Source organism: Ammospiza nelsoni, chromosome 14, assembly GCF_027579445.1.
Source record: "Ammospiza nelsoni isolate bAmmNel1 chromosome 14, bAmmNel1.pri, whole genome shotgun sequence".
NCBI classification, from domain to species: domain Eukaryota; kingdom Metazoa; phylum Chordata; class Aves; order Passeriformes; family Passerellidae; genus Ammospiza; species Ammospiza nelsoni.
The window spans coordinates 1271283-1294848 of record NC_080646.1 but is presented as its reverse complement, the minus strand read 5'-3'; the positions used below and the strand labels follow the sequence as shown (position 1 = coordinate 1294848).

Genomic DNA, 23566 nt, shown 5'->3' with positions numbered 1-23566 from the left:
CAAACTCAACTTGATAATAGTGAGAGCAATTCTCAGTGAATTCCTGAGCTTTCCTAGGTGCACACAGCACATGTTGTATTTCCTTTTAATGGAGCAGCTGTACAAATCTGGCAGGGCTGATAGACAGAGCAAATCAATGCTGCCACCCCTCCGAGTGCCTGCACAATTCCGTGTACAATTTCACACTCGGGGAGTTGCTATCTATAGAAGGTGACACACAGATTGATTCCCTGGCTCTGCCTGCTTGCAAAACACTAAAAAAAATAAATAAATCTCACCTCAGGCTGGGCCTAGGGTGGATTTCTGGGGTTGCATTTTAATTTCTTTAAGAAAGAAATTTTTTCTTTTTTTTTATAAAGGGAGAGAATAGGTTAGAGGTTTCTGAGAATACTCTCAATATAAAACAAAGCCCAAAAATGGATGAAACACATACAGAAAAACCCCAAAAGCAAAGCTGAAAACACCCAGGAAACCCCAAAATCTTAAAAAACCACCTCGTCAATGATGAGTCTTTCAGGGAATGTATGTTTTATTTTGCTAAGGAAGGATGAGATCACTCAGAATCCCTTTAGAGCCTTGCAAGAGACACTCAGGCTGATCTGGACTCCTGCATCCCCAGATTTCCAGGGATAAATCTGCCTTGGATCAAAGAGCTGGAGGCTCCTGCTTGAGGTTTCTGCCTAAAACAGCAAAGCCAAAAAGCAGGAATAATGCAAACCCCACTTTCCCTTATTTCTCCTGGTGCTGCCAGGTGCAGATGTTGGGTCTGATCTAACTGGAACATCCTAAAGAGAAAGTTATTTGTGGAAATGCTCCAATCTGGGAAAGAGGGAGCTAATTAAAGCCAAGCTCTAATTAAAGCCAAGGTCTTCCCTGCAGAGCCACATGAATGGGCCTGGTCAGAAGCTGGAATTCCCACTGGCACTGATGTGCTGCCAGGATCCTAAAATTTTAGGACATGCCTGTGGGAGAAGAGGCTGCAAATTGAGATTCTCAGGCTCAGCATTTGGTAGGAAGTTTCACAAGGCCTTAAATCCTCAGATTTAAGAGAGGTTTCCTCAGTTAAGTTTTGTCAGGATTTTTTATCAACTCTGGTTCACAGAATTCCTTTGTTTTGGGAAATGGAGAGTTCTGTGTCACGAGCTCTGCAGGATTCCACTCTCAGTGCTTTTAAATAAAAATCTTCATTTTTGCAGGTTTTTATTTTAGGTAATACTCGAATTTTGTCAGTGATTCCTTTTAATCAAGGAAACAGTGAGAGAAGAACAGAACAGTAAAAGCTTCACCACAAATTCAGATTTACTGTGACTAGTAAAGGGAAAAAAAGCTCTTTTTTGGGACTGATATGAAATATTTTTATGGACAGGTTGTTCATGGAAATCCTGAAGTTCTGTACAGATTGTGATGAAATCCAGTTCAAGGAGGATGGGTCCTGGGCTCCCATGAGGTCCAAGAAGGAGGTGCAGGAGGTGACAGCATCCTACAACGGAGTGGATGGTGAGCCATGGCTGGGATCTGAAGGGCACTCTGGCATCCCCTGTGTTCCTTCACCTCCCAAAATGCTCATTTTTAAACATGCATTTATAGTTTTAATCATTTCTGTTCAGCTAATTGGGTCACACCTGTCTGGGGCTGGTGGTGTTTAAAGTTACCAACATTCTGTGATTATTTTTTATTTTAATGTTGAGCTTTTTAACGAGCTGCGGGCGTAACTGATTGTTGGTTCTGTGCAGGATGCATCAGCTCCTCCTTGGAGCATCAGGTGTCCTCTCACCAACAATCCAACAAAAACAAGAAGGTGGAAGTGATCGACCTGACCATCGACAGCTCCTCAGACGAGGAGGAGGAGGAGCCCTCGGCCAAGAGGAGCTGTCCCTCCATATCCCCAGCATCACCCATGAACAACAAGGGGTGAGCACACAGCACTGCAGGGGGAATCAGAGATTCCAGAATAAATCAGCTCTAGAAACTTCTGGGGTTGGGTTAGAGCCTCCTGTGGTAGCTCTGGGTTTGCTCCCAGCACGAGGCCTGGGGTTGGAATCACAGCTTTGAGTGTGGAACACAAGGAAATATTTCAGTTGTGAATTGGTGCAAAGGAAATCAAAATTTAAGTGTGCAACACAAATATTTCTGTTGTGTTTGTGAATTGGTGCAAAGGGAATCAAAGATTTAAATGTGCAACATAAATACTTCAATTTTGTTTATGAAATGGTGTAAAGGGAATCAAAGATTTAAGTGTGGAACACAATGAAATATTTCTGTTGTGTTTGTGAAATTGTGCATAGGGAAATCACAGCTTCGAGTGTGGAGCAGCATGAAATATTTCAGTTGTGTTTGTGGAATGTGCAAGGGGAATCACAGTTTTAAGTGTGCAACATAAATATTTCAATTGTGTTTGTGAAAGGGTGCACAGGGAATCAAAGATTTTAAGTGTGGAACACAATGAAATATTTCTGTTGTGTTTGTGAAATTGTGCATAGGGAAATCACAGCTTTGAGTGTGGAGCACCATTAAATATTTCAGTTGTGTTTGTGAAATATGCAAGGGGAATCACAGTTTTTTAGTGTGCAGCATAATAAAATACTTCAGCTGTTTGTGAATTGGTGCAAATGGAATCTTAACTTTTGAGTGTGCAACACAGAATATTTCAGCTGTATTTGAAAAAAAAAAGTGTAAAATGATGCAAAAGGCACAAAAGCGTGTGGATTATGCAAATCTGGGAATGTTTTTCTCCCACTGGGAAATGTGGAAGCAGCAGCAGGGAGGAGCAGGGCTGTGGGAATAGGGAGTGCCACGAGCGCCTGGGCACACCTGGGCAGCCAGGCTGGAAACAGCTCCTGGTTTGCACAAATCTTGTGGGATGGAAGCCGGGGATCCTGTGGGAAGGGTTCCTGCTGCACAGTGGGGATCACTCAGGGACCCCTCCAGCCCCTCAAGGCCTTTTCCAGCTGGAATCACCTTGGAGGGTGTCAGTGCTGTGGGGTCACACGGATCCCTGTGGTGGAGTTTTGGGTTCAGTATTCCTTCAGGATTGTCTTGTCCTTGTTGAAAACACCTGTAACACATTTCCAGAGATGCCAGCAGCATTTCCAGTTCCTGTTTTTTGGGACTGAACTTTCCTTTCCCAAATTCCAGCTGTGCTGGGCTGAAGGGATGTTCCTGATGGAATTCTGTGCTTGGGGAGTGTGTGATGCAGCTTTGGAATGGCTGCACATCCTCCAGGAAATTCAGAATGTGTTTTGAATTTAAGTCCAATTTGAAAATAAGCAAACAAGCATCTCCTGATGGAACAGCAATAAACTAAGAGTGTATTTTATGCTTTTAACAAGCCTTTTTTTTTCCCTTCCAGCATTTTAAATTTACCCCACCAAGCTTCTCCTGTGTCAAGAACCCCAAGCCTTCCTGCTGTGGACACCAGCTACATCAACACATCACTCATCCAGGACTACAGGCATCCATTCCATATGACACCCATGCCTTATGACCTGCAAGGTGAGTTCTGGCTGCTCCTGCACAGCTCTCCAGGCACTCATTTAATTATAAAATAAAAATAATGAGGGTAATATCTCTGGTGGCAAAGAGAATTTGGAGTGTCATCAGTGTTTGGCTGGTTTATTTCAAAATAAGTGGTGACAAAATGGACAGAGGCTGTTTTGAGAAGCTGAATTTTGTTTTTTATCTCTTGACAGGTTTAGATTTCTTCCCTTTCCTGTCAGGTGACAATCAGGTAAGTTAGGGAGAACCAAACCCTGTGGTAAACACTTTTCCTAGCAGGATTTGCTGTGTGGGAAGCAGCAGCAGCATTATCTGAACACAGGTGTGGGATGAGGCACAGCAAAAATAAATATTTGGGCAGTTTTAAAATTTCAAACTCAGCAGCCACTTCATTGTGGAATGCAGGTGCAGCTTGATCCCTTTTCCTCCAAAAAAAGGGAGCTGGGATGTCTCCCTGCACGTTCTGCCCTCCCAGGGAGGGAAATTGCACTAAAATTGCCCTGAAAGCTGAGGGACACTTTGATATCCTCATGGAGAGTAGAGCCTGCACTGGGAATTTGGGTCAGGAAATCTGGCTGAATATCCAGAATCTGAGAATGATCCAAGGAATGCTGCTCTGGTTGTGGAGGAATCTTTGGGAGCAAGGCTGGGACAGCCTGGATGTTCCATCATGGTGGGAAGGATCACTGAGGGCAGGGTTCCTCCTCAGGGAGGTTGTGTTTAAATGGGATTTGTGGCTGCTCAGGCTCCTGCAGCAGAGAGGAGAGCCTGGACAGCCCTGCTCCACCCATGGGACCAAGCTGGCCCTAAATGCAATTCCCAGGATTGTGCCTTGCTGCCAGCAGGGACCAGCACAGCTCCACCTCTCAGCTGGCTCACCCTGACTCCTGGGCCTGGCAGAATGAGTTTGGGGGAATTTCACCCCCAGGGAATTTTTTGAACAACTAAACCAAACAAAAGCCCCAAAAGTGCTGCTGCTTGCCCTTTTTCCTGGTTTGGGCTCTCTGATCCCATTCCTGCTTGCCCTTTTTGCTGGTTTGGGTTCTGTGATCCCATTCCTGCTTGCCTTTTTTCCTGGTTTGGGCTCTCTGATCCCATTCCTGCTTGCCCTTTTTGCTGGTTTGGGTTCTGTGATCCCATTCCTGCTTGCCTTTTTTCCTGGTTTGGGCTCTCTGATCCCATTCCTGCTTGCCCTTTTTGCTGGTTTGGGTTCTGTGATCCCATTCCTGCTTGCCTTTTTTCCTGGTTTGGGCTCTCTGATCCCATTCCTGCTTGCCCTTTTTGCTGGTTTGGGTTCTGTGATCCCATTCCTGCTTGCCCTTTTTCCTGGTTTGGGCTCTCTGATCCCATTCCTGCTTGCCCTTTTTGCTGGTTTGGGTTCTGTAATCCCATTCTCTCCCTGCTGTTTGTATCCCCAATTCCTTTTGGCTTCAAACCTGGGGGACCACAGAGCTAAAAATCCATTTTATGTCCCACTGCCCGAGCTGCTGTGAAACCCAGAACTGCCAAAACCTCCCCTTGACAAAAACCCCTTTATTTCCTGCTTCAAAACCTGAATTTTAACCCCTTTATTTCCTGCTTCAAAACTCGAATTTTAACCCCTTTATTTCCTGCTGCAAAACCTGAATTTTAACCCCTTTATCTCCTGCTACAAAATCTGAATTTTAACCCCTTTATTTCCTGCTGCAAAACCCGAATTTTAACCCCTTTACCTCCTGCTGCACAACCCGAATTTTAACCCCTTTATTTCCTGCACAACCCGAATTTTAACCCTTTTGTCTCCTGCTGCAAAACCTGAATTTTATCTCCTGCTGCAAAACCCGAATTTTAACCCCTTTATTTCCTGCAAAACCCGAATTTTAACCCCTTTATCTCCTGTTGCAAAACCTGAATTTTAACCCCTTTATTTCCTGCAAAACCCGAATTTTATCTCCTGCTGCAAAACCCGAATTTTAACCCCTTTACCTCCTGCTGCAAAACCCGAATTTTAGCCCCTTTATCTCCTGCTGCACAACCCGAATTTTAACCCCTTTATTTCCTGCACAACCTGAATTTTAACCCCTTCACCTCCTGCTGCACAACCCGAATTTTAACCCTTTCCTCCCCGCAGCATTACAACACCTCCCTCCTCGCCGCGGCCGCCGCCGCAGTCTCGGCCTCGGACGATCAGGAACTTTTGCACTCCCGCTTTTTCCCCTACACCTCGTCCCAGATGTTCCTGGATCAGCTGAACGCCGGGGGCAGCAGCTCCCTGCCCGCCACCAACGGCAGCAGCAGCGGCAGCAACAGCAGCCTGGTCTCCTCCAACAGCCTGCGGGACAACCACGGGCACCCCGTGGCCAGCAGGAGCAGCACGGACACGGCCTCAATCTTTGGTATCATACCAGATATTATCTCCTTGGACTGATTCATTTCTATTTTTTTTTTTGGGGGGGGGGGTGGGGTGGGATTTGGGTGGGTTTGGGGACAGAGGAAATCTTCGTGCTCGGTTTTCCTTTCTGTTCTGGAAAAAAAACAAAACAAAACAAAAAAAACCCAAAAAAAAGTTAAGACAAGGTGGGTTTTTTTTTTCCTTTTTTTAAAAAAGGGGAAAAAAAAATTTATGTGTACAGAGAACAAAAAAAAAAAGTCTATTTTCAGTTTTACTTTTGTATATAAACCTAAGATGGCCTCGCTGGTAAAAATAAGAAAAAAAAAAAGACAAAAGAGAAAAAAAAATTTAAGAAAAACAAGGAGCTTCAGTTCATTTTTATGGATGCTGAAGATTTTACACCTGTGCATTTGTCATGTGAGTTTCTTTCCTTTTCTTTTTCCCCCCTATAGTTTGGACACCAATGGCATTATTTTCTCCACAGTTACAGAAACATGAGAGGAGCTGAGCTTCTAAAGTTCAAGCTTGGGGAGAGGGCTTTTTCTCCTCTTGGAGAATTTCCCTTGGCTGGTGGAATCTAATTCCCCCATCCCATATTTAGTGCAGATTTTATAATTCTGGCAGCAGAGCACACCCTGCTCTGTCTGCAGCCCAAAGCCTTTCAGGAGTGGGGTTGGTTTTTTTGGGATTTTTTTTTGGCATTTCTGGTTCTGTGTGCCCTCTACCCAGGCAAATTCTCCTTTTGAATTCCATGCTTTAGTCAGGAACGTTGCAGATTCATCCAGGGAATGACACAAAGCTGACTGGGAGGTTTAGGTTGGATATCAGGGAAAATTCCACCTCCAGAGGGTGTGGGGCAGTGCCCAGGCTCCCAGGGAATGCTGACATTCCCCAGGCTGCCAGAGCTCCAGGAATGCTGGGACAGAGCTCCCAGGGATGCTCAGGCTGGGATTGTGAGATGCCCTGTGCAAGGACTTTGATATCCTCATGGGTCCCTCCCAGCTCAGAATATTCCACAGTTTTGGGATTCAGTTACTCCTGAGGGCCTGACTCCATCAGATCCCAGCTGAGGAATGGCCTGTGGGACAAAATGTTCCATTTTTATGGAGTGGAGCCCCAAATCAACATCAGATCCCAGCTGAGGAGTGACTTGTTGAGGAATTCATTGAGAAATGAATTTGATTTGGTCAAGCTGTTCCATTTTTATGGAGTGGAGCCCCAAATCATCAAATCCCAGCTGAGGAATGACCTGTGGAACAAAGTGTTCCATTTTTGTGGAGTGGAGCCCCAAATCAACATCAAAATCCAGCTGAGGAAAGACTTGTTGAGGAATTCATTGAGAAATGAATTTGTTTTGGCCAAGATGTTCCATTTTTACGGGGCGAAACCCCAGACCAAAGCCTCACTTGGGGCTGGAGGGTTTTGTTCCTCAGAGCTTCAGTCCTGCTGAGCTAAGTTCAGCTCTTCCCTGAGCGTGTGTCGGTGTCACCTGGTGGAGCTGCTGTGTTCAGACTCAGCCTGAGCCCCCCTGCAGCTGGGCAATGCAGGTTTCAGTGCATTTTTCTGTGCAGGTTTCAGTGCATTTTTCAGTGCAGGTTTCAGTGCTGCAGCTGTGCCCAGCACACCCTGCATGCTCAGAGCTCAGTGCTCCCCCCGGATATTCCCTGCTCAGTGCCAGCCTGACCCCCAAACCCACCAGCAAAACCCAGACTGTTCCTCCCCACCCTGCTCCTTTAGGGGTAGTGGCTTCCAAATTTCACTTTTCCCTCAGAGTTCTTTGGATTCTCCGGATTTTTTTCAGCCGTTCTTAATTCCTGGTTTCTTTTCTCATTGTTCTTAAGTTGTGCATGACATAGGAAAATTTTTTTTTCTTTTGGGTCATTTGGGCTGATCTGTTCTTCTTAAGGAGTGGAATGTGTAAATAGCTGGAATGCAGATTTTTTTCAGGAGATTCTTTAAAGTCAGAGAAAGGGGGAGGGAAGGAAGTGATTCTCTTGTGTCCCAAAGTCCATGTCAGAGAGAGTAAATATTTCCTCTGGTGTGAAAAATATTTTTATAACTGGTTGAAAGTGCAGGTATTGAGTTTATCAGGAAAAAGAGAGTTAAGGAATACTAAAATTAGCAGATTCTTGTCTGAATTTTTTCATGTCCAAAAAAACTGTTGATTGCAAATAGTCGCTTCAAGCATTGACAAGGGCCACCTTTTGCCTATGAAGTCGTCTCTAAAAAACGTAAATATAAATCTTGCATTGATTAAAAAAAGGAAAAAAAAACAGGAAAAAGTTTTTAAAAAACCAAGAAAAAAAGAAAAAAATCTTTAATCCAAGTAGCATTAGGTATTGCTGTCTGATCAGTCGTATGGTTATTTGAAAGGTTCACATGATGTGGCATCAAAAATTGTTTTTAGTGTTTTTACAGCATCCCTCTGCCACTAAATAGTTGACTTGAATTTTGGAAAAAGGAAACTGTTGGTGTTTATATGTATATGTGTGTGTATATATGTATTTATAGATCCGTGTGTGTGAGTTCCAGGTGAGTTCAATAGTTTTTTCCCATGCATGTGTATTTCATACATATCTGGCTGATATATTCTATTTCACCATACACCGATTTTATAATTTATTAAATGTCAGTTAAAAAAAGAAAAAAAAAAGAAATAAAAGGATAGAAAATGGGAAAGACTTATTTTTGAAACAGTCTGATTTTGAAGTGATTCAACCTCTGCTAGGAATATCTCTTATCCGGTTTAGGAGGAGATTTTTCATGGGTAAGCTGGAGGATTTTTCTGGAATTGGGGCTGAGTTTGCCTGGAGCCTGCGTGTCCCAGCTCCTGGAGCATCCAGCAGGAATTTGGGATTGCTCACAGCTCCTTTCCCACTTTTCCATGGAGTCTGTGGAGGGCGACCCCAAGAGCAGCGGGATCAAACCCCCATTAATGCCATGGGAAATGGAACTTGGCAGTGTTGGTATGCTGGGATTTGGCACTTTGGGAACGGCAGCTTGGACAGGAGCATTCCCCATTCCCTGTGATCCTGCTGTGGGGAAGGCAGGCTCCAGGCTCAGGGCTGCCATTTGTGACCTGTGCCCTGCCAGGAGGGACAGGGGCCCTGCAGGATCCATGGCCTGGGATCATTCCTGTTCCACACTCAGCATTCCTGAGGCTGGGATTCCGCCGTGCCTGCAAGCACACGTGAGCCTTGTGGTACAATCTCAGTCTGCTTCTCCCCATTCCCTGCCAGAGTCATTCCCAAATCCCCAAACATCTAAACTTCCAAATTCCCGAACTTCAAAACTTCCAGACTCCAGCTCTGTGGTCTCCAGCCCTGCAGGGGTGGCCTGGGCTGTGCTCCTGCTGTGATCCCTGGAATTGCAGGTGGGATTGTCCTCGGGGTGTGCGCAGCCATGGCTGGGGGGTTTCACACATCTGGGGTGTGCAGATGTGCCTGGGATGTGCACATCTGTCTGGGGGATGTGCACACATGTGTGGGATGTAACACATGTCTGTGGGATGTGCACACATCTGGGATGTGTCCGTGTGTTTGGGATGTGCACAGATGTGTGTGGGGGCTCACATGTGTCTGATCACACACATCTGGGATGTGCACACGTGTGTGTGGGATGTGCAGCCATCTGTGGGACATGCACACACCTGTGCGGGGTGTGTGAGGGACATTCACACATCTCTGGGACATCCACACGTTTGGGGTGTGCATATGTGTGTCACACACACACACTCAGGTTTGGGGTGTGCACACAGGTGTCTGAGACACTCACACCTGGAATGGGCACACATGTCAGACATGCACACACACACATTTGGGGTGTGCACACACATGTCACACTCTTGTGTCACGCTCTCACACTCACACCTGGGATGTGCACACGTGTCCCTGTCCCATCCTTTGGCAGCTGGAAATTCCCCCTGAGCCATCCCAGAGCCCCTCCAGAGGGATGGAGCAGCAATTCCCCTTCCTCTCCCTGGAGGATTCCACAGCTGGGATGGTCCAAGAGTTCCTGGGATTCTCCAGGAGCTGCAGGGCCCAGGAGTGTGAGGAGAACGTGGTGGAAATTCATTCTTTGTTGCAATTGAGCATTTCAGGGTTTGAAGTTCATTTTAGTGGGAAAAATTTTGGTTTAGCAGTGTGATTTTAGTTTATTTTATTTTTTTTAAACAGAACTTAGATTTCTAACTAGGGAAGATCACTGGTGGTCCCCAAAAGTGCTGCTGTTCATGAATTAACAAAAGGGAAAAAGTGTAAATAAGGACAATATGAAAATGACCATGAATTCCATGAATGGAAAGCTCTCATCCATTGCCTTAAACCTTTTCTCTTCGTTTTCCTTAGGGCATGCCAAACCAATCCATGGATTTACAAATGTACAGTAGCCCAATGTCAGTTTGTATAAAAGTACCGAGTGAAAATATTTATTATATGCATTGGAAAAAAAGAAAAAAAAAAACAAACCAACCCCTGGTTTACCTTTTGAATGTTCCCTGTTCCTGTAGAAATCCTTCAACGTAATAAAAAGCATTCGGTTATTCTGTGTTTCCTGAGGGGGGAAAAAGTGGGAACAGAGGGTTTTCCTGAGTGGGGTTTAATCAACCTGGAAAATAAGGATCAGAGGGGGCTTCATCTGTCTGGAGATGGGGAGGTTTTCCTGGTGTGGAAAAAGGGAATTTTCCTGAGGAGGTTTTTCTTGGTGTGGAAAAAAGGGAATTTTCCTGGGGAGTTTTTCCTGGTATGAAAAAGGGGAATTTTCCTGGCCCTGCTTTTCCTTTTTCCCTGCTTTTTCTTTGTGGAGACACCAAACACCTGCTGGGCTGTGCAGACTCTTGGAGAACCAGGAGACCTCGACCATGAGTTCCTTCTGCCACATCCCCAACATTTAAATGCTTTTTTAAATGATTTTTTTTTTTTTACAGCTTGACACGTGTTGTCACACTCAGTTTATTTCAATAACAGTTATTATTGCTATAATAACAGATATATATAATAATATTATTTCTTGTTTTTCCAGGAATCAGGGGGGAACCTGTGGAAATGTCAGCACTAAATGAAGGCAAAATCAGGTTTTGAAAGGCAACTGATGGTTCCCGAGTCTGACTAAAAGTGGGAAAAATAGAAATAGAAACCCTGCAGGTGCTGCTCTTAGCAAAGCCCACTCTGGGTTTCAGTAGTCGACCGAGGGAAGGCAAATGTGGCGCACAAATTCCTCGTATTTGATGGTTCCATTTGGCCCCACTTTGGCTTCTTTCAGCAGGTCATCCACTGAAAAATGGGAAAATATCACTGGGATCCGATATTTGGAGGTGTTGGGGTGTTCAGAAGGAAAGCAGCACTGCAGGGTTTGGGGTTTGGGGGTTTTGTTGGCAATCACCTCTGGGATCAGGTGAGAGTTTCACACCGGCACCAATCAACACCTGGATTTTAATTGCATGTAAAATTCTCTGCAGCAGGAATATACATCTTTTTGAGTTCCACAGGGGGGAAAAAACCCCACAAATTTAGTCCAGATGGGCTTTTGGGTTTATTGTCCCCCTCGGAGCCAAATTTCTGACAAACTGGAGGGATTTGGGATTTTTGCCTGTTTTTACTTTGGTGTCTCCTGCTGGCACAGGCCCGTCCTCATCCCAGAGGCTGCTGCAGAGGAGGAAGAGGAAAAAAGAGAAGAGAGAAAAGAAAGAGGGAGAAGATGAAGGAAAAGGGAGAGGAGAGGAGAGGAGAGGAGAGGAGAGGAGAGGAGAGGAGAGGAGAGGAGAGGAGAGGAGAGGAGAGGAAAGGAAAGGAAAGGAAAGGAAAGGAAAGGAAAGGAAAGGAAAGGAAAGGAAAGGAAAGGAAAGGAAAGGAAAGGAAAGGAAAGGAAAGGAAAGGAAAGGAAAGGAAAGGAAAGGAAAGGAAAGGAAAGGAAAGGAAAGGAAAGGAAAGGAAAAAGGAAAGGAGAAGGAAAAGGGGAAAGGAAAGGAAAGGAAAGGAAAGGAAAGGAAAGGAAAGGAAAGGAAAGGAAAGGAAAGGAAAGGAAAAGGAAAGGAAAGGGAAAAGGGGAAAGGGGAAAGGGGAAGGAGGAATTTGGTCCCCGAGGGAATTGCAGGTACCTTCCTCCTCGGAGAGCTTCTCCCCCAGCCGGGTGAGCTTGGCGCGCAGCTCGGGCACGGCGATCACTCCTCGCTTCTGCCGGTCAATCATGGCCAGGGCTCTCAGGATCTCCTCCTCGGGCTCCTCCTGCTTCATCTGCCTGTACATGATGTTCAGGAAGGTGGAGAAGTCCAGCTCTGCGTTCCTGTCTGGGAGAGGAAGGGCAGATCCTCTGGGAATGGCTCTGTTTGGGGGCTGGATCCAGGGCTAAACATCCCCCTCATCTTCTACCAGTTCCCTTTCCTGGGGTTTCCTTTCCCGGGGTTTCCTTTCCCTGATCTGGATCAGGGCACGTCACAACTTTCACCTAAAACAGAATCCCTAAAAAATGGGATTTTTTTTCTCCTAAAATCCCATTTATAACTCTGTTCAATTTGTGCTCTGAACTCAAATCCTGAATTTTTAATCCCCCCACACACCTGATCTCACAATTCCTTGGGTTTTGTGCTTTGTTTTTTCCCACAGATCTTCAGCTGAACATCCTTCTGTGCTCTTCCACCTCTGCTGGTTGGCCTGGACAGTCTCCCCCCCCCCCACTCCAAATCCATATTAAATGTTTGTCTCCTGCTTTTTTAGGGATTTTAATGGCGCTGTTTTGACTTGTGGGCTGGATTTAACACATCACAACAGCTTTCTGGAGACTGCTCTGGGTGGATGCTCCCTCCTGGAATATCCCAGCTCCAGGAAAAGGGGATTTTTGCACGTTTAATCCCCGTTGTGGTGGCGGTGCAGGTGGCTCACCGATCCTGTGCAGGTGCAGGTGTCTCTGCACCTCTCCGGGCGTGGGGCTGGCTCCCAGGCACCGCATCACTGCCAGCAGGTCCGACGCTTTGATCTTCCCTTTTTGTTTCTTGTCGTACAGGGAAAAACATTCCTTGAACTCTAATTAAGAACCAAAGCTGGGTCAGCCGCAGGATCCCATTGAGGCCGGGCCGGGCCGGGCAGGATTCCAGCCGGGATCCGGTGTCGGCCCCGCGGTGTCGCCTTTCCAGCGGCGCGATGGGCACGGGGCGCAACCAGGGGGAACGACGGGCAATTCAAACCCCGAGCGGCGCTAACTGGGGCCCTCGGGCTGAGGAAGCGCCGATGGGAGGGGAAAAGGGCTGGGAAAGGGCAGGGTTTTGGTTAAAAGTGATTTTTCTGCATTGGTGGGTGAGAGGGACGGAGGAGGCTGAAGGAGGGAGGGGGAGGATGATGGAGGAAGAGAAGGAAAAAAGAGGAGAGGAGGAAGAAGAAAAAGAGGAAGGAAAGAAAGTAGAGGGAAAAGAGGAAGGAGGGGAAGAAGGAAACGAAAGAAGAAGCAAACTGAAGAAGGAAAAGGAAGGAGGAGAGGAGAGGAGAGGAGAGGAGAGGAGAGGAGAGGAGAGGAGAGGAGAGGAGAGGAGAGGAGAGGAGAGGAGAGGAGAGGAGAGGAGAGGAGAGGAGAGGAGAGGAGAGGAGAGGAGAGGAGAGGAGAGGAGAGGAGAGGAGAGGAGAGGAGAGGAGAGGAGAGGAGAGGATGATGGAGAGGAGGATGCTGGAGGATGTTGGTGGCGGAATATTTTGGAGATGGAATATTTTGGAGGTGGAAGCTGCCGAGTTCTCCCCCCTCTCCTGCAGCTCCGCCCGGCTGCAGCTGACCCAGATCCGGCCGGGTTCTCTCCCGGCTCCCTCCGGCTGCAGAAACCCAGCCTGGGCTGGTGCCACCCCCGTCCTTGTCCCCTCTGTCCCCAGCCCTCGCTGCTGCCCCGGGGATGCTCCGGGGCCGCCCGTGGGCGCCGTGGCCTCCCCTGGCCCGGCCGCCTCCTCCGCTCGCCGATCCCTCGGCGGAGCTGATCAGATTTGCAATAATACTCCCATTAATACTCTCATTAATGCTCTCATTAATACCCTTATTTCAGCTTCCTTCGGCCGTTCCCGGAGCAATCCCAGCCCCGGGCGCGGTTCCGCTTTCCCAGTGGGAATTTGGATCCCCTGCGCCGCCTCCTTCCTCCTACTCCTCCTCTTCTTCCTCCTCCTCCTCCTCTTCTTCCTCCTCCTCGCGAGCCCCGGGACGGGACTGAACCCCGGAATTCCCGGGTGTTTTCCCGGGGATGGGCACCGGGCGCTCCCCTCCCGGCTGCTCCTGCCCTGCAGAATTTCCCTGGAATTTGGGAGATTTCCCTGTTTTCCCAGGCAGCCGATCCGGGACTGAGGGACAGCGAGCCCCGACCGAGACACTTTGGGGGAAAAACGTCATTTTTATATAAATCTAAATTGAATCTCGCTAATTAACGCCCGAAGGGGAACAAACTCATACCTACCATTAATTTGATCCTGGGACAGAAACTTTGCCTGGAGCAGGAACGGAGAGGAAAAAAAAAAAACAAAAACAAAAACAAAAACAAAAACAAAAAGAGCAGCTTTAAAATGAGATTTGGGGAGCGCAGAGGGGCCCGGCGGGGCCCGCCCGCGTCACTCACCATGGTTTTGGGGCCAATTCCGGGGATTTGGGGTCCCGGCGGGAGCGGAGGCGGCTGCGGCCACTTTTCTGCTTTATTCGGGGCCAAAGTGCGGCCGGGCGGGCGGAGGCTGTAATAAATACCCGCTGTCATGGCTACGGGGCTGAGCCTGCTCCGCTCTGCTCCTGTTCCTGCTCCTGCCGGGAAAAAACATTTCCCAGCCGCTTTGGGATGGGGATTTGCGGCTCTCTGGGGCCCCAAAACCGCGGGTTTGATCATCCCAAAGAAGCGCACCTGGCACTGAGCTTGGCTGCTGGGAGAGGAGGAGGAGGAGGAGGATGTAAAAATCTAAAAATTCCAAAATAAAAACTATTCCAAAATCCAAAATTCCGAAAATTGCCAAATTAAAAAAAAAAAATAATCCAAAAATTAAAAAAAAAACCTCCAAAATTCAAAAGAATTTAAAAAAAATTTCTAAAATTCCAAAATAAAAAATGCAAAAAAATCCAAAATGAAGATATTCCAAAATCCAAAATTCCAAAAATTATTCCCAAATAAAAACATCCAAAAATTCAAAAAATCCAAAAATTCCAAAACGCGAAGAAATTCCAAAATTAAAAAAAAATAATTTCAAAGTTCCGAAATAAATTTAAAAAATCCAAAAATTCCTAAATTAAAAAAAAAAAAATCAGAAAATTCCAAAACCCAAAAGGGAAGGGCTAAGGGCTTGGAGAAGGCTGACGGGGATTTCCTGGGTCTGCAGGAGGGTTTGTAGGGAAGGGGTCTGGTTTTATCCCAAATTTCACCCGCAAATTTCCTCCTCCCAGCCCTGGAGCTGGAGCTGCATCCCTGGGGCCGCTGGAGCTGCTCAGCCCTGGCTCCCCTTTCGGGCTGGTTTGGGGGAATTCTGAGGAATTCTAACCCCCTGAGTGAGAGCTGAAGGTGCTGGGGCAGAGATCCTGGGAGTTCCCCCCTTCCCGATAGATTTTGGGGCTGTTTGTGGGGAATTTCCCCTTCTGTGTGAGCTGAAGGTGCTGGGGCAGAGATCCCTGGAGTTTCCATCCTTCCTGAAGGATTTTGGGTTGCTTTGTGGGGAGTTCTGAAGGATTCTTAAGTATGAGTGAGAGCTTCTGGTGTTGGTGCACAGACCCCTAGAGTTTCCCTCCTTCCTGATGGATTTTGGGGCTGTTTGTGGGGAATTTGCCATTTGTGAGAGCTGGCAGTGCTGGTGCACAGACCCCTGGTGTTTCCCTCCTTCCTGATGGATTTTGGGGCTGTTTGTGGGAATTGCCCTCTCCTGCCCCATTCCTGTGCTCACCAGTGAGAGCGAGTTAATTCATTTTAATTAATCCCCTCCCCGACCAGCAGTAATCACCACACAGCCACCACCACTCAGGAATTTATTGGAAACACATGAATCTACATTAGAAAAACTAGATTTCTTCTCTTTTTTTTTTTCCCCCCCTCAAAAATACCCCTCAAAAGCTTAAAAAGCGTCCTTGGCTGCGTGCAGGTTGTTCATGTGCAGGGTGTAGAAGGCCCAGGGCTCGGGGATGTAAATCACCCCCGGGTACTTTTTCCGCAGGATTTTGTCATTCCAGAGCCAGCCCACCCAGGCGGCGATGAGGAGCAGGGTGATGATGAAGGAGAGGAAGAGGAAGAGCCCGTTGCTGTCCAGCACCAGCCCCTTGCGCCGCTGGTGCATCACCAGCGCCATCATGGCGAAGAAGGTGAAGATGTAGAGGATGAAGATCTGGCCCTCGGTCACCAGGTACCTGCGGGGACAATTCCTGGGGATCCCGGGCTGCTGGGAGAGCATTCCCAGCCCCTCTGGGATCAGTTTTGTTCCTGGGATTGCAGGAAGAGCATTCCCAGCTCTTTTGGGATTCACAGGGAAAGCATTCCCAGCTTTTCTGGGATTATTTTGATCCTGGGATCACACAGGGAAAGCATTCCCAGCTGTTATGGGAGCAATGGTGATCTTGGGATCATGGGGAAAGCATTCCCAGCTTTTCATGGATCAGTTTTGATCCTGGGATGCAGACAGAGCATTCCCAGCTGCTTTGGGATTACTAATGATCACAGAACCCACAGGGAGAGCATTCCCAGCTTTTATGGGATCAGTTTTGATCCTAGTAATCACAGGGAGAGCATTCCCAGCTGTTCTGGAATCCAGGGTGATCCCGGGATCACAGGGAAAGTATTCCCAGATTTTCTGGGATCGCTGGGAGAACATTCCAGGCTGTTCTGGGATCAATTTTGATCCTGGGATCACAGGGAGAGCGTTCCCAGCTTTTTTGGGATCAGTGGGATCCTGGGATCACAGGGGGAGCATTCCCAGCTTTTTTGGGATCAGTTTTCATCCTGGGATCACAGGGAGAGCGTTCCCAGCTTATCTGGGATCAGTTTTGATCCTGGGATCACAGGGGGAGCATTCTGCAGAGCAAAAGCTGCCCTGGGGAGCCCTGGGGAATGGAGCAGCTCTTCCTGGAGTATTCCTGGGGTATTCCTGGAGTATTCCTGGGTATTCCTGAGGAATCCCCTGCCAGCCCGAGGCACTCACCAGTAGTAGAGGCTGCTGGGCCCCACCAGGAGCAGGGCAGCCAGGGGCATCCGGCTCTGTCCCGCCGCGGGCGTGAAGCACCCGGTGAAATAAATGAACAGGATCAGGAAAAACGGGATGTACCTGGAAAAAACAGCAATTCCCAGAGCTGGGAGGAGCCTGCAAGGGACTGGAACTCCCCCAGATCCACCCCACACCCGGAGCTGCCCCTGTGCTGAGCCTGGGGAAGGAGCAGCTGTGGGATTCCTCCTGCTGCTGTGGGATTCCCTGCTCAGGGATTCCTGTAGCTGCGGAATTCCCTGCTGTGGGATTCCTCCTGTAGCTGTGGGATTCCCTGCTCAGGGATTCCTGTAGCTGTGGAATTCCCTGCTGTGGAATTCCCTGCTGTGGGATTCCCTGCTCAGGGATTCCTGTAGCTGTGGGATTCCCTGCTGTGGAATTCCCTGCTGTGGGATTCCCTGCTCAGGGATTCCTGTAGCTGTGGGATTCCCTGCTGTGGGATTCCCTGTTGTGGGATTCCCTGCTCAGGGATTCCTGTAGCTGTGGGATTCCCTGCTGTGGGATTCCCTGTTGTGGGATTCCCTGCTCAGGGATTCCTGCTGCCTCCCCAGGGCACAGAAGGGGCTGGGCTTGTCCTGGGCTCTGCAGATCCAGAGAATTCCCAGCCTGGGGCAGGAAAAGCCTGGATTTGCTGATGAAGGCAAAGCTAGGTTCCAGCTGCCTTGGACAATTCCAGCAGGGCATTCCCAGGCTCCTGTGCTCCTGGGATATAGATCAGGATTCCTAAAACCCCCAGAACTCTTCTTCCTTTTGAAGGGCTCCAAAGGATGGGGTTTGCTCCTTCCCAGCACTCCAGGAACCCCAAATCAGCCAGAAGAGATTTCCCCAGGATCACCTGGAGTGGATCCAGGTCTAGCCAGGCCCTCCTCTTGGGATGTTTGGGGTATTTTGGGATATTTGGGGTGTTTGGGGTATTTGGGATATTTGGAGTGTTGGGGATGTTTGGGATATTTGGAGTGTTTGGGGTGTTTGGGGCACATCTGGGGGTGCTGGAGGAGGAACCTCCTGTCCCCCTGGAAGGACAAGCTGTTCCTCTGTCCCTCCAATCCCAAAATACCCCTGAGCAGAGGGGATTTTCCAGCGATTGCCAGATCCCCTCTAATCTGGATCCTAATCCTAATCCAGCCCTGGCCAGCAGATCATTATCCCCAGCAGCTCTGGCTCGGGGTTATTTTATTCCACTTTAAGCCCTGCCCTTCCCCCTGTGCCATCCCATGACCTGTGGGCCTGCTGGCATCACTCACCACATGGAGTGCCCCAAATACTCGTCGTAGTAGTAGAGCAGCTCGAAGGAATCGATCTGTGGCAGGACACGGGGAGAATCCCAGTTAGCAAATGAGTTAATCCCAATCAGCTTCATCATTCATAAATTCAGATTTCAGAAATGCCTGAGCCCAGCTCGGCCCCTCACCCAGGTCATTCATAAATTCAGATTTTAGAAATGGTTGAGCCCAGCTCAGCTCCTTACCAGAGTCTCAGGTTTGAGGTTCCTTTATCATTTATAAACTCAGATTTTAGAAGCCACCTCAGTCTCTTACCAGAGTCACTTCTGAATTCAGATTTTAGAAATGCTTGAGCTCAGCTCAGTTCCTTACCAGAGTCTCAGGGTGAAGGTACCTTTATAATTTACAAATTCAGATTTTACAAACCCAGCTCAACCCCTTACCAAAATCTCTGTCTTGAGGTTCCTTTATAATTTATAAATTCAGATTTCAGAACCCAGCTCACCCCCTCACCAGGGTCTTGAGTTTGAGGTTCCTTCATAATTTGTAAATTCAGATTTTTAAAACCCAGCTCAGCCTCTCACCAAGGTCTTGGGTTTAAGGTTCCTTTACCATTTATGAACTCAGATCTTAGAGCCCAGCTGAGCCAGGTTTGAGGTTCCTTTACCTTTTACAAATTCAGATTTCAGAGCCCAGCTGAGCCAGGTTTGAGGTTCCTCTATCATTTACAAATTCAGTTTTCAAATCGTGGCTGAGCTCTCACCAGGGTCTCAGGTTTGAGGTTCCTTTACCACTTACAAATCCAGAATTTACAAACCCAGATTTTACAAACCCCGCTCAGCCCTCACCAGGGTCTCAGGTTTGAGTTTCTTTCACCATTTACAAATTCAGGCTTCAGAGCCCAGTTCAGCCCTCACCAAGGTCCCAGGTTTGAGTTTCCTTTCCCATTTACAAATTCAGGTTTCAGATCCCTGCTCAGCCCTCACCAGGGTCTCGGGTTTGAGGTTCCTGATGATGGGGTTCTCCCTGACAGACAGGTGGTGCTGGTACCCGCTGAAGATCAGCCGGTGGTTCACCGAGTCTCCCACCAGGTGGATGCTGGCGCCCATCACGAAGGTGATGATGCTGACGTAGACCATGGACCTGGGCAGGGTCTTGGGGGACCTCTCGATGAGCTGCAGGCACAGGGAGGGTGGGAGGATGAGGAGGAGCAGCAGGACATGGCAGCTCCTGCCCTCGCTGGGTTTTGGGGGGTTTTTTGCAGAGCGCTCAGAAATTCATCACCAAAAATCCCAGAATGTCCTGAGCTTGAAGGGACCCAAAAAAAAATCATCAAGTCCAACTCCTGACTGACCTCATACTGGGGTCAAAGGCACAGGTTTTGTGTTTTTAGCACCAGGAGCTGATGAGTTAGGCTGTGCTGAAGAGAATGGATTGCCTTCTGCAGGTAAGGCACCTGCGTCTCACCAAAATCCAATTCCAGACACTCTGCCTTGCACTGAAAGTTGCGACTACAACAGATCCCAAGAGTTTCATGTCATAACAGCAACAGATAGCCTTGGTTTATTGGGATAGGAATCAGAAATGGCATTAAGTGCAATTTTAAATGGACCCAAGCTAAATATTCCAAGACAAATGTTGTCATTCTGCCAGGGTGCTTCAAATCAAGGGTTACAGGCCTGGTTTTCAGCACTGGCCCTCAGGTTTTAAGGACCTTAGGTTTTAAAGGTATAAACTCAGCCAATCCCTTTTTCTCAAAGATGTAACAACCTGTCCTGGCTTAGGATAATTTAAAGGGGTTTCTGCTGCATTCAACCCCAAGATTTCGTTTGGTTCGCTGTTAACGAGGGTTTCCTCATCAAAAGGCCGTGGTTCTCCTGCCTCTGGAGAGGACTGGGAGGTTGGATGTGCCCTCCAGTGGCAGCAGAGCCTCCAGCACAGAGCTCCTCACGCTTCCCACCCCGTCTGGACACTTCAGGATTCCCCAGGTGAACATTTTGGGGTTCTGTTCCCTTCCTTCCCCATGGAATGGGACTCAGCTCCACAGAAAGCTTCAGGATTCCCCAGGTGAACATTTTGGGGTCCTGTTCCTTTCCTTCCCCATGGAATGGGACTCAGCCCCCACAGTTTGACCCCACAGCCAGGAGGAGCCACAAAACCACTTGGGGCAATTTTTGGGCAACACTTTCAGTGCTGGGCTCCCTCCCTGCCCCATCTCGAGCACCTGAGGCTGGCTCAGGGTCCAGGACAAGCCTTGGAACAGCAGCAGGGATTTTGGGATGCAGCTCCACGCTCAGCTTGCACAGCAGGAAGAGCTCCCAAGGCAGATCCCAGCCCCAGGAGTTTTCCAGCTTTGGCTGGGTCAGCTCTGGGATCAGCCAGGGCCCCCCCTCTCCCCAAATCAGCTTTGCAGCCCTCCCCAGGCAGGGAAAATCTCCTTATTTGTGTTTAATTTTGACCTTATTTGGGTTTAATTTGGAGGCTTAGCTTTCCCTTCCCCTGGAGCGGCGGCACGGACGTCACAGGAGGACAAGGAGAGCACGAGGTCCTGGGGGGGACAGGAGGGTGGGACACGTCCCTGGGCCAGGGAAATGCACCCTGGATCTCCCTGTGGGTGAGCCCTGCAGAAACCACCTGGGAAAGGTCAGCTCCCACCTCCTGGATATTCCTTTTTAGCCCCCAGTCCTGAAATCCTCCCGGGATATTAAGAGGGAATCATTTCCACCTCCGGCCGTAATTCAGTTCCCAGCTAATGAAGGTTAAAATAGATTTATAATTGCTTTCTCCTCAAGTGTTTAATGGGAAAAGATTCCTAATGATCTGACAGGGTTTCACCTCGTGAATGGTTCATGGGATCCAGAGGCTGGCAGCTGGAGCCAGATAAATTCCAGCTCCAGCCACAATTCCAATGTCAAAGATCAAGTGGGATTAAGCTCTGAACAATTCAGAAAATCCACTCTGCTTCCAGCTGCCTGTTAAGCCAGGGGTGGATATTGTCCTAAAAATATCATTTGGGAACAGCTCTGACTCCTCCTGAAGCCAGAATTCCAGGGGAAGTGATTTGCTTTGGATATGCAGGAAATTAAAAGGTGGCACCACAAATCCCTCCTGGAGTGGGAAATTCCTCCTTGCTGGAAGGAATTTGGGAATAACCAACATCCTAAAATCCTCTGAGCCTTTGCAAAACCTGGAATGGAAAACCCCTGAACATTCCCAGGTTTACCTTCAGCTCTGACTCCTCCTGGAGTGAGAATTCCAGGGGCATTTGCTCTGGACATGCAGGAAATTGAGGTGGCATCACAAATCCTCTGAACTCTTCCTTACTGGCAGGAATTGGGAATAACCAACACCCTCAAAACCTCTGAAACTTTACAAAAGTGGGAATGGGGAACCCCTGGACATTGCCAGGCTTACCTTCAGCAGCAGGAAGGGGGTGATAACGTTGTAAGCCATGTGGAAATAATCTCCAGCGCTGGGTTTGTTCAGAGGGAACCATTCCAGAGGGAGGATGATCTGAGGAGAGAGGGAAGAGCAGCACATCAGTGATCATGGCAGAGGGAAAATGTTGAGATTGCTTGGGAATGCTCAGCTGGGCTTCAGAGGGTTGGCAGGGACCACACTGGGCAGCTCATCTTGGAGCAAACTTCCCAAAGATCACCCTCTGGAAATTTCCACTCCCGTCCCTGCCCGGTGCTGGCAAGCTGTGGGGACAAGGAAAGGATTTGGGATTCCCAGATCCTCCTGAACCTTCTGCCAGCTTCCAGCTCGAAAAAATTCCATTGAAATGGAATGGCCACTCCTGGGAGCTGCAGCCCCAAACTCTGGAATGCAGGCAAGGAATGGGAAGAGCAGGTGTGAAACAAAGGTGTGGGAGAGGTGACAGGGAACAGAGGCTGGAGCTGGCTTGGCCCCAGTGCCACCAGAGCAGGGCAGTGGTCCCAGCTCCTCCAGGACACCCCCTGGCCCTGTCCCCTCACTCACCATGGCGATGGGGCGCCCAAAATCCAGCACCCAGTTCTGCAGGGTGAAGTAGAACCACAGGTCCAGGTGGAACGGGGACGTCTTGAAGGTGTCCTCAGCCTTCCCCGCCCCGTGCCTGGAGGGGACAGAGGGACACGCAGCTCTGGAGCAGCTCTGGGAGGAGGCAGAGCTGTCAGCCCACGCCAGGGCTGCGCTTCCCTGGCTCTGGGAGCTGCGGGATGACAAAGCTGGGGAGCAGGCAGGGCAGGAGAGCACCAGGCTGTCACCATCCCTGACCCGTCCCTGTGGGGAGGCTCCTCCCGGCCTCTTCAGCAAGGTGAAAAGTGCTGAATTAAGTGCAACTATTTTTAACTTTTGCATGATGAAGCAAAATCCCAACTCCCAGGAGTTGAGCCGAGGGCTGAAAATGCGGCGCTGCCCGGCGGGATTCCAGCGCCGGGATGGGATGCTCGGGATGCAGCGTCACCTTCAGCTCCTGCTCCAGCCCCCTCTGCCGAGGACCCGACCCCGAGGATCCAACCCCGAGGGAGCCTTTCCGTGAAATGCACCCCCAGCACCTCTGGACCTTCACCCCCCTGCAGGAAAAGTGGATCAATGCCTCTCCTGGTGCCCAGACCAGAACGGGAGCAGCTGGAGCAGCCCCGGGCTTGGGCTGCCCGTGGTCCGAAGTCCATGGAAGTGTCCCTGCCCTGGACCCACAGGATCTTTAAGGTCCTATCCACCCCAAACCACTGTGGGATGATTCAATAAACACCGAGAGCTGGAGGGTGAGGATGGGGTACCCTGGATGAGCTGGGAATGCTGTGGCTCCCTGGAAGAGTCTGCCAAACCCTGGATCGGCTGGGATAACCCAGGTACGCCGGGATGTCCTGGACAAAGCTGAGTGGGGGAACCTTGGGGGACCCCGACCCTGGGGATATCCTGGACCCCGACCCTGGGGATGTCCCGGACCCCAACCCTGGGGATATTTTGGATCCCGACCCTGGTGATGCTCCGGACCCCGCAGCACCGGGGGTGGTACCCGGGAAGGGGCCGGGCTGTCCCGGGGGGCTCGGGGCGGGCTGATCCGGGGGGGTTGGATGCGGTGAGGATCCCCAACGAACCCGGGGTGGATTTTCCCGTTCCCGAGCCCCGGCCGCGCTCACTCACCTGCCCGGGTAGAGCGGCCCGGCGGGCGGGGGCGAGCCCGGGGCCGCGGCCGGGAAGGGCCGGCGCCGCGCCGAGCCCTGCATCCGCCCGGCCCGGGCTCCCGGAGCCGCTCCCGAGGCCGCTGCCGCTGCTGTGGCGGTGCCGGGGCCGACCCCGCTGCCGGGAGCTCC

The 23566-nt window shown here is 49.4% G+C and overlaps 3 protein-coding genes across 4 annotated transcripts in view; 1 reads left to right on the top strand and 2 right to left on the bottom strand.

The window, feature by feature from the left end:
• The window catches only part of PIAS1 (protein inhibitor of activated STAT 1), a 55298-nt gene extending 46760 nt beyond the window's left edge, over positions 1 to 8538 (top strand). Inside the window, exons 10-14 of the mRNA XM_059482099.1 lie at positions 1367 to 1497; positions 1734 to 1911; positions 3350 to 3492; positions 3690 to 3727; positions 5606 to 8538. Coding sequence (XP_059338082.1) covers positions 1367 to 1497; positions 1734 to 1911; positions 3350 to 3492; positions 3690 to 3727; positions 5606 to 5902 — 787 coding nt within the window. The 3' untranslated portion in view covers positions 5903 to 8538. The remainder of the gene's footprint in view (positions 1 to 1366; positions 1498 to 1733; positions 1912 to 3349; positions 3493 to 3689; positions 3728 to 5605) is intronic.
• Positions 8539 to 10490: 1952 nt separating this feature from the next.
• On the bottom strand, positions 10491 to 14517 carry CALML4 (calmodulin like 4). 2 transcript variants are annotated; one of them, XM_059482232.1, is made up of 5 exons: positions 14442 to 14517; positions 14283 to 14313; positions 12742 to 12882; positions 11961 to 12149; positions 10491 to 11136 (listed from the first exon to the last, which is right to left on the bottom strand). In XM_059482232.1, the coding sequence occupies exons 1-5, from the start codon at positions 14442 to 14444 to the stop codon at positions 11039 to 11041; spliced, it is 462 nt and encodes a 153-aa protein (XP_059338215.1). In that variant the 5' UTR covers positions 14445 to 14517; the 3' UTR covers positions 10491 to 11038. The 2 variants fall into 2 exon arrangements, with proteins under 2 accessions (XP_059338215.1, XP_059338216.1); XM_059482233.1 differs by lacking the exons at positions 14283 to 14313; positions 14442 to 14517 and adding an exon at positions 13870 to 13949.
• Positions 14518 to 15806: 1289 nt separating this feature from the next.
• On the bottom strand, positions 15807 to 23566 carry CLN6 (CLN6 transmembrane ER protein). Its single transcript, XM_059482269.1, has 7 exons — positions 23397 to 23566; positions 22248 to 22362; positions 21681 to 21779; positions 19253 to 19441; positions 18288 to 18343; positions 16984 to 17106; positions 15807 to 16195 (listed from the first exon to the last, which is right to left on the bottom strand). The coding sequence occupies exons 1-7, from the start codon at positions 23477 to 23479 to the stop codon at positions 15907 to 15909; spliced, it is 954 nt and encodes a 317-aa protein (XP_059338252.1). The 5' UTR covers positions 23480 to 23566; the 3' UTR covers positions 15807 to 15906.